Here is a 10,103-nt window from a genome sequence, read left to right as displayed (position 1 = left end):
CGTTATCATTTGCTTTGCCCGACTAAAGCCTTAAGGAGCTCGTTAACATGCTGATAAGCCGTTAACAAGCATTAAAAGTTTCTCTTGTGTGTGGTTTGGCTGGTTTTGCTTTTCCAGCCGACACACTGTTTTGTCACATCCCTTTCGGTGGGGAACAGCCCCCTTTTTCAACGTGCGACATTGCCTCAGGTCCCTTTTGAGTCTTTAGAGATAGTATTCTCTTTTATACTCTCAGAATCTTTTACAAGAGGATGCAAATGATCACAACAGATATTACTCTCATATCTCAAAAGATATTACTCTCCAAGAGATTCTGAATCTCAGTTCAGAAATCTTCCTTATGATTCTGTATGCAATAGCACTTAAAGAAGAATCCATCTTTGTTCAGATTAAACTAAGTGCACCACACTATTAATTTACCATCTTTACAACACTACCTCAGCCCAGCAGAAACATGGATCTTGAAATTTTTGAAAATAAACAGCAGTTTTAACCCTGATACATAAAAACAGTAACAAAAAATAAGAGGGAAGTATTTCCAACACGGAAGTGCAGATACTTGATTTGATCAACAGACAAGCCAGAATACTTTGCTTGCACAATCACTGTTCATGTCCAATATATGGTTTCAAAATACTAGTTTATTCTGAAATAATTCTCAGATTTTTTAATTCCTGAAAGACTTCTCTATTTCTCCAGCTAATGTTCTTATTATAGTTTCTACCAATAAGATGAGGAGATCAGCAATATTAACATATTCAAGAGTCCAAATAAAAATATTGTAATGGTGTATATTAAATAGGTAAGCAGTGTAACTTACCACTAAAGTGCAAGGTGCAATATTTAGAAGGAAGAGATTAATGTGCAAACATTTTATATGCATATAATCAAGAATGAGGTTAAGCTTCATGTGCAAAACAATTTCACCCAATGCTCATACTGTAATCTACGATTACATAAACTTTATAAATATATAGTAAAAGTCTTCCAAAACGTATTTATTTCCCAATTTTGTTAAAACTTATACACAAGAACCTATACCATACCACACCACTGAAATTCTTGTAGGACTTGTGTTTCTTTACTTGTTCTCCTACAATAAAGTGACTAGATGTGAGCAAAGGATTTTATCTGAAATTTTATTTAAAGGTTTCATTTACGGAATGAGATACTGTACTTAGGACATTTCTAAGTACAGAATTGGATTTTTCTGTGGATACTCTTATAGGTGTTTCATTTCAACCTTTTCCAAAAAACAAGGAAAACATAAGTAAATTGGAAAATAAAATTTGGTATATGAAAAAATAACTGAAGAAAAACTAATTCTAAAAATGCACCTGGAAAAAAAAATATCCCCCCTTGTATTCTTAGTTTAGAGAACTGCAAAAAAGCTGCCATTCATACAAATTTTTAGGGTATTTCTGCAGTGTTTCTCCCCAACCTTGCCTCTTCAAAATTATGTCATTTAGACCATGACAGTACTCTGGAGTCCACAAAAACACAGGATCACAACATCACTTAGATGAACTGGAAAAAACATGCAAAGGATGCAATTTAGTTTATTAAATATTTTTAACTGAATAACTGCAGCAGCAGAAATAAGGGTGTATCAGTATCTGCACCAAAAAGGAAAAAAAAAAGATGCTGCAGCATCCAAACACAGCAAGTATGACTACTGAGCAATGGTATTCTTAGGATCCACTGGCTAAGAGTCCTAGAGCTAAGGATGGGGTCAATCCTAAGGACGTAGTCATGTATACCAATACCAAGTACCTCCTCACGTGACTTGTTCAAAAACAGACACAGCTCCTTCAGCGGCAATACCTGGCAGCAACAAAGCTGGTTCGTGCTGTTGGCAAAGAATATATTACATTCTGATAATTTTTCAAATCCTTATTTCTTTCTCCATTGACTTTTTCCTTGTGATTAACAGGCACGCATGTTTTTAAAAAACCAGATTGCTTACTGCTTTATCCTTCACCTGATGCACGATTCAAAATTCCACCTGATGGAGCAGAACTCCAGGAAGGGATGTACCCTGTGTAAACATTATTTAATCGCAGAAAACAGTAATTTATTATTAAATAAATACTGGTTAACATCGTGAGATGAAAGTCAGATGCAGTTACTGTTTTGTTTCGCAGTATAATGGCTTTCCCTGCTCTACTTAATTAACATCAAAGCAGAATTTTTTTGAGCGCCTTTGGGGATCATAATACAAGGTATTGGGACTTTTCCTAAGAAGTTCTGAAACTGCTTATCAGCAGGAGTCAAGAACCTTCAGAACTTCATAGAGTCAAGTAATCTGTACATTTTATTCCTGCTTTATTAAATGTATCATATTTTTACAAAAACTACAAACCCAGAGGAAGAGGCATCTGCCCTAAAAGCAATAAAAATCATGACCAAAGCAGAATATAAAATGCGTTATTTGCATATAATTACACTATCAGATTATAAATAAGCCTAAATTCAGACTCTGAAAGTACACTGAAATTTAACTACCCTAAACAATGTAAAATCCATCTGTAATGGACATACTTTGCTTGAGTACAAGTATTACATTCTTTAAGATAGGTATTTCTCACCAAAACACTAAAAACTGTTCAGTTTGTAATCAGCACTAGTATTGCAAACATAATTCTATCTTTACATTGATACATTAGAACAGCAAAACTGTTACTTCCATAAGTGACATACCACTTCATCTTCAAATCCTCCAGCTAATACAAGTGAATAAGCCCCATCATTACTGCGTCCATGGATTCCACCCACATGCGGTCTGTGAACACCTGCTTCGCTCACCTGGTAATAGAAATAAACCCAGTTTCTAGCATCTTTTTCAAACAACAGCCATCTACAATCACTTTTAACAACCAACCTTCTGCTTAAAATACTGTACAGGGTGTCTGTGTAAATCGTTAATGTGAGACTGACATTGAAAGGTGAGAATTCCACTTGTTTTTGAGGAAGAAAAGCCCAAAGTAAGGACACCAAAAATGGAAGGATCTTTAAGCTACTTCCACAAAATGTTACATTCTTCTGCTATAGTCTTGGTCTTTCATACATCAGAGTAAAGGTTCAGCTCACTAAAAATGCTCTCTCTAACAACAGACAAGAGCTGTGCACAGTATGAAAACTGCAAGGACACAATCATACTTGCACAATTTCTCAGCATGCCTGCAGCTCAGACTTCCTATACAATGTAAAACTTTTGGATTCATAAGAGAGAAGAATTCACCGTAGTACCGCTTGTCATATGAACTAGTACTGCTTTTGTTCATTTTCAAGCGGGCAGCTAACCTTTCCTTTTCATGACCCCTTTTTGCATTACCAGAGTTTGTGTATGGATCTCTAATCACTTTTTTCATACTGTATGTCGTTTCATAGCCATCCACAGCACATTTTCAAGTTTTCTAGAACAAAGTCTTTCCAGCTGAATCAAAATCATTCCATTCCTTTAAACATCCTGACTGTTGTTCATAATAATGCATTTTATTTTCCTGACCCTTCCTCATTTCAGATGACATATTTTCAGAATTAGTTACTAGATTTCCTTCCTAAGTAACAAGAAGAAAGGGGTGAAAGTCCACTATAAATCATACGGTTAGAACTGTCCCCACCCCACGTTTACTAACCACAGCAGCTGTGCACTCTCACCTAACTTTATCAGCTATTTGCCAATTTTTCTAGACTATTTTGGGGTATGCTGAATAAAAAAGGCCTCACTATTGCACTCCTCTTTCCTGCTATATGAAACATCCTTTCATTCACTCCTCCCTCCCTTCTTTAGCTTCCAGGTTTTATCAATTAAATTTAGGTTTCTGGTAGGTGGTTCATCCCAAAGATGAACTCTGGTAAGTAATTCATGCCAAACATGCTCTTCAGATGCTCTCTCCAGAAGCAATAGTAAATTTCCTTCTAAAGAAAAGAGAGTTTGTGTCATAAAAAACCTATGTAAATTAGAAATAAAGAATCTACAGTCTCTAAATTCTCATAGATTTGCTGAAGCACACTCATTTCTCATACAAAAAACTAGTCATATGAGAACCAAAAGTGTAATTTCACTTTTTATGTAGAAAACATCTCAATCTTAAAAAAACCCACAAATAGACAAAGTACTTCATTTGTACTCAAAATTATATAATGTAGAAATGGTAATTGTCTTTGATATCTAGCACACACACACACGTAAAAATCGGCATTCTTTGCTTAATTTTCTGACAAAAGCAGCACCCTAATTCTGATCTTTTTTCCTGCCAGCGCTGTAAACTATTAGCTTTTGTGTTACCAATGGAATTCCTAACAAGTAAGGTGAACTAATAATTTCAGTTATTGCTGAAGCAGTGAAAACAACTTGATTTTGGTAGCAATTTTAGAAACTTCTCTTTATGAAACTTAACCTGAAACAAACAAAAATTAAAAAAACAAACAATAATTTCATTCCTTTCATGAATAATTTCTTCAAATACAGTAAAGGTCAACAAAATATCCCAAAGAATCAAAACTGAATCTTTCTCTTAAGGAAGTAATTTTGTATAAAATTACTGGAATGATGAACAGCATAATTTTACATTAAAAATTTAAATTTGCTTCACCTAAGGCTTATATTGATGACAGTATTGACAAAGGACATCAAAGTGAGAAAGGATCAAAACTAGTTTAGGTTTCAACTGCTTCACTGTAATTTCTATGAAGGAGAGAAAGTGAAAAACTATTGCTAAGGGGAAAACGTCTGCTGCTAACCGTATCAGCCTTAAAACTTGCATGGCCTTCCAAATCCACAGTACTAGAAGACACCACTATCAGAGGAAAATTGACTGCTAAGTGCTGACTTCTACCAAATTGAATACTAAAACACCTGTTTTCTTCTTATGAGAAAGCAAGTGATGAAGAGTTCAGAAAACAAATCAGAAGAGGGTTTGACTCTTGGCTTGCCCCACCTCAAGCGTTTAGAAAAACCTGTTTCTATTCTTCCAAATAAGATGAAAAACATTCAATTACAATCCTTTACACATGCAAGAGACAAAGAACTAACTGATTTTGAAAACAAAGAAGTATGTATTTGCCTGACAAAAAACAATTATAAAAAAATCAAAGATGAACCAAAAATAAGTGCCAACAGCTGAGGGAAAAGGAAGTAAGTCTGCAGTTCACTGGGCACTTCGAAAAAACACAAAAAACCCCATCTGTACTGGGACAAAACTAAGCCGTTCCACCCTCTCTGCTTTGTTTTTTCCTGCTTCTCTGAGTATTGGCACTGTGCTTATGTAACCAAAATGTGAAATGGACTGGGAAAATTAGCTCCCCTCCTACCCCAGATGGCATTATTTTTCTGCCAGTTTTTCTACCAATCTAGTTTACCCTAAAGCCCAAGAAACGTTTGCAACAGAAAACGAGACAGTGCAAGAAACACCAAAGGCTGAATGGACAGATAATTTCAATAGCAGTACAGGCCTACACTGGTTTAAGCTGTTCATCAGCCTAAAAGATTTGGACATCCATTATGTAAGACAAAAAAACCAACCAAACGAAAAGGAGTCAATTTATAATGATATCATCTAATGTTTTCAAAACCTACAGTCTACATCTCCAAAGTGGGATATTCAGTTCATGGGAAGCACACTTCAGAAAATACTTTACTCTAGTCACCAAGTATCTCATTTGGAATTTTAACACGTGAGATTTGCTTATCCCAATGACAACGGACTTCTTTTAAGTTCTAGTGCAACATCAGTATACTTCAACCTTCGTTACTATCAGCATTAGATTAGAAACATAAATGTATTTGCTTCATTTAGTCCTGGCGAAAATGGCAACTGCCAATCTGAATTTTAGTGCCCGACACATTCATTATTACTCTTACTTATTTCAACCTCAGCTAATACTGAAACAACATACCTGGACTCTGAACTTCCAGGTTGTCCCAACAGGAACACCAGGTATAGGTCCATAATGATTTGAAGGAACAATAGTGCATTCCTTAGTGCGACCAACACAGGCCATGCCCTAAAAATATATCAGACAGAATGAATTAGTATTACAATATTGCAATTATCTGCAAATGCAATGTAGATACCAAATAATCTTAACAGTATAACAAACACATACTTTAAAATATGTTAACAATTGTTGAAAGGAATGTTAATTAATATGTTTATGGGTTTGGGGGGAGGGATTGGGAGTTGTTTTTTTGTTTTTACCTCTAGTCACCTTAATAATTCTTCCACTTGCTTTAACTGCCAGTAGATAGTGGGCAGGATTAAACATTGTCTTATTGTCTGTGCAACCCAGTACTGAATTTTGTGTAGTGCATATGTAAGTAGAATTATAGATGTAGCACATACATGAACAATCAGAGTAACAGCTACTTCTAAAATACACTCTACCTTGCCCCAGTCTCTCTGGCTTTCAGTACTGGCAGATGGCATCTTTGCTTTCTTTTTACTCTGTTTGAGTTTTTCTCCAGCCTTTACAACTTCATTAGAATCATTTTTGCAGGAAGGACAATACCTAAAAAAAGGTTTTAGCAAATTCTCAATTACTTCATAATAATGGCAATACATTTCTTGTAGCCAAAATAGTGTCCATTTGTTTTTCTTGACTGAATACTTCAAGCTAGCAAACACATACCAGTCTTAAGAAGCTGAAGCCCATGGCTTAGAAAATGAACCCAACATGAACAAATACTGTCAACTTTTTAAAAAGGGCATTTTTGGTATCTTTGAAGGCAGAGTACTAGAGGCAAAACATTTAACTATTCCTTCTCACAATGTATGTGAGAAGGCCCCAGTATCTCCTGTATTCTCTCTTCATTCTGCCCTCTTCCATTTAGATCATGTAAAGGAGAGGATAGCTGAGATTAGAGTACACTGCTAAATAGTACTCATGACTTTTTATTATGTCCTGCCCACTCTACCTTTATTTTTTGCTTCTAGCACAACAATTTCACTGCAGAAAACTGAGTGTCAGACAGAGCCAAGGTGTAACCTAATGTGTGTAGACACACAGACATATACACACACGCATGTACAGACACACTCAAGCTACAACACTGAAGCCGCTCAGAACACAGCGCCGAAGACTCATCCCAGCTGTCACAAAGCCATACTGGTAGGAAAGTAAGAGATACTAGTATGAAGACTCTACAGCAGAGGGACAAAGGGAGTACACTGGTCCTTTTGTTGCTTCTAATAACATCTTTATCCTACTCCAGGATAATTATTTGCTAATACAAAGATGATTGTCCATGCTTCCAGCTCCCATGGACTCCACTAGTGGAGGAAGTCTGAGCTACACTAACATTGATAACCTAGTTTAAGTAACTATCACTAGTACTACTACTATTACTGTTCCAGATTTATTAACTTTTGTATGTGGATCGAATAGAAGAATTAATTATTAATGTCCACAGGAATAGATTTCACTATGTCAATAAAGGTGTTGAAGCAATAAGACAATAAAGCTAAATAGATAAAAAGAAATTAAAAATAATACAAGACGTTGAAATGGTCTAACACTAAGATTTTACTAGAGTTTTCTGTTTTGTTTTGTTTTTTTAAAAAGAAAAAGAGCATGCAATGACCACTTAAAAGAAGGATCATGGCATAATGCAGATTCACAAGGTGAATTAACTATGGCACGACTGCCTCTTGGTAGGATAACCACCATATTTAATATTTATTAAACTGAGTTTTGTATGGAATATTAAATACTGTTTCACTTACAGAGGAGCTTAGTGTCTGCAAGAGAAACTTAGCATCCTTCCCCAAACTGTAGGCTTAGTCTCTGCAGATTATGATGTAAAATTTGCAAATTTTATACCATAAAAATGTTAAATGGAAAATTTTTCACTTCTAAAACAAACAAAACCTGTACAGAAGTTGAGGATCACACAGCCATGAGTCTTTGCTAGTATATGCATGAAGAAGGGAGAACAAAGACTCCCTCTTTGGCAGGAGATACTGCTTTGCCCAGTGCAACTGCACTCCTTCTACATACAAGCAAGCGTTAAGACTGCACAGGGCTGGCATCACTAAGTATCCTGTCACAAGCCACATCTGTAACAATACCTCTCCCATCCAGCAACTTCATCCACAGATGCAGCTATCTAGTTAACGTGAATAAATCTTAAGACTTACATCATTACACAGCAAACAAAAGTAAGTTAAAAAGCCTGACAGCTGGAAATGCAGAATTTTTAGGCCAGAAATGTAAGTAAGTGGAAGGGTCTAAAAGTGCACTTAACATATGACCTGAGAGACTTTAAAGACCCTCAGACAATTTTGTCAGACAATTTAATTCTTGTGTGGCAGTCTACAGAGCAGCAAATATTTTGTATGGAGCAAAACAGTCCTAGGGACCTATGCAGTGCAGTTATAGTGATACTACTCTAAGAGAGTACGGAGAGCCAAGCAGTAATGGCTACACTTTGAAAAAAGTTCTGTGGTTCAAACTTGCTCTGTGGCCCTCTGAAATAGAAGTAGGATAAGTCCTAAGAATGTTTCATAAGAAGCTTTTGAAGAATGGATGCCAGCAAAGACTAGAACACTAATACCTCATCTGAAAAATCATTTGAAGCACCTAGAAGGCCAAGGTAATCTTAGCACACTGGCTAAACTAAAGGCGCACTGGTGGCTGGTGAGATTTCACTAGTCCTGACATCCCTACTGAACCTTCGGTGTATTTTAGGGTGTAGTAGAAATTAGAAGAAACTGTTTTCAGGGTAGAAGAAAGGATTTGGGAGTTTTGTAGAAGGGGATCACTGCCTTAAGGCATATATATTGTCCTCATCAGAAGCCTCCCTGTGACTAGTAATGGAACATAGAATTTACTATTGCTGGAGTACTGGATTCCAGCTGGTTCTGGGAGTAATGGGCAACTGAAGAATGGATGAACTGAACAGATGTGTGCTTTCAGACAGAAGATCTCATGGAATATTCTGAACAAAAGAAGTGAAAAAAGAAACCTTCTCAACTGCTATCTCCAAAGGTCAGCTGAAAACTGGTAAGAATACTGCTTATGGACTGGAGTCAGTAATAAACCACTTGCGTGTGAGAATGGTTTCTAACACGTGAAATCAACTCATTTATGTTGACAGGTAATAAGAATAGGAAGATGTCATGCACAGACCAGCCTGCCTTGACAGTAGAAAACTTGAGGATAGGTTCATACTAACATGCTGTGTAATAAACACTAATGAGTAAACACTGTAATAATTTTCCCTGTACAGGAAGAGGAAGGCACATAGACAATTTTCAAATAAATGCTATTTTTAGTTCCAGTAACTCATACATATTTCTAGTAGGTACCAAAAATATTTTTTTAGATAGTGTTTCAAGCCAGCAGTTCCTCCAGAAACAGTGAATACAACTCTTCCCAGTGCAGAAATTTCATGGGAAAAAGATTAACTTCCAACAACTGTATCCCTGTGGCCCAATGTACACACTGAGAAACACCTACCAATGTTAATGGTCTCAATCATTAAATCACACATTGGCATAAAGACAGAAGGAGTGTAGAAAAAAAACAATGCCCCAGAAAACATGCAGACCATTAGGCACTGACCAATAAACAAACCTACTATGGCACCCACTACGGTATAGGAGATTGAGTTATTTTCAGAGAATGTGATAACTTCCAAAACACTGACACAAATTTTTACATAAAATTTAATTAAAAGGTCCAAAGGGATTCCATAAAGTAATAAGACATCTTACACATTTACTGATGTCTACATAATGGAAAACTTCACAATAAAGTTCTATTTATTACTCATTTATAAAGCATTAGCATCTCATCTAAGTCACAGGCTAGTGATAAATACAGTGTAAATAGTAGATCGCTAATAACGACAAAAAATGGTACATAGCCCAATATAACTCAACGGGCTGCTAATGGGTCCATGCAGACTCACTTGAAAATGCAATTATCTTGACTTAATAATGTCAGTCAGCTTGATTTTCCTGCTGGCAGAACTAGGGACAGTAGAAATGAAGAGTAGCAAGATGGTGGTCCTTCCACACCAGGAGAAATAAATGGAGTAGAGGCAATAAGGAAACACAGGAAATACAAAGGGGCAGCCACAGGGACAGGGGATGAAG

At 36.2% G+C, this 10,103-nt stretch overlaps 1 protein-coding gene across 1 annotated transcript in view; it reads right to left on the bottom strand.

Moving 5' to 3' along the window:
- Positions 1-2,700: 2,700 nt before the first annotated feature.
- The window catches only part of LOC104496496 (E3 ubiquitin-protein ligase UHRF2-like), a gene marked incomplete at both ends in the record, with an annotated part of 14,601 nt that continues 7,198 nt past the window's right edge, over positions 2,701-10,103 (bottom strand). Inside the window, 3 exons of the mRNA XM_010139626.1 lie at positions 2,701-2,805; positions 5,902-6,009; positions 6,390-6,513. Of these exons, the coding sequence (XP_010137928.1) occupies positions 2,701-2,805; positions 5,902-6,009; positions 6,390-6,513 (337 nt within the window). The remainder of the gene's footprint in view (positions 2,806-5,901; positions 6,010-6,389; positions 6,514-10,103) is intronic.

The sequence above is a fragment of the Buceros rhinoceros genome, unplaced genomic scaffold (genome assembly GCF_000710305.1).
Source record: "Buceros rhinoceros silvestris isolate BGI_N320 unplaced genomic scaffold, ASM71030v1 scaffold3247, whole genome shotgun sequence".
NCBI classification, from domain to species: Eukaryota; Metazoa; Chordata; class Aves; order Bucerotiformes; family Bucerotidae; genus Buceros; species Buceros rhinoceros.
Note: the sequence above shows the minus strand (reverse complement) of the source record. Positions and strands in the feature narration are given on the sequence as shown.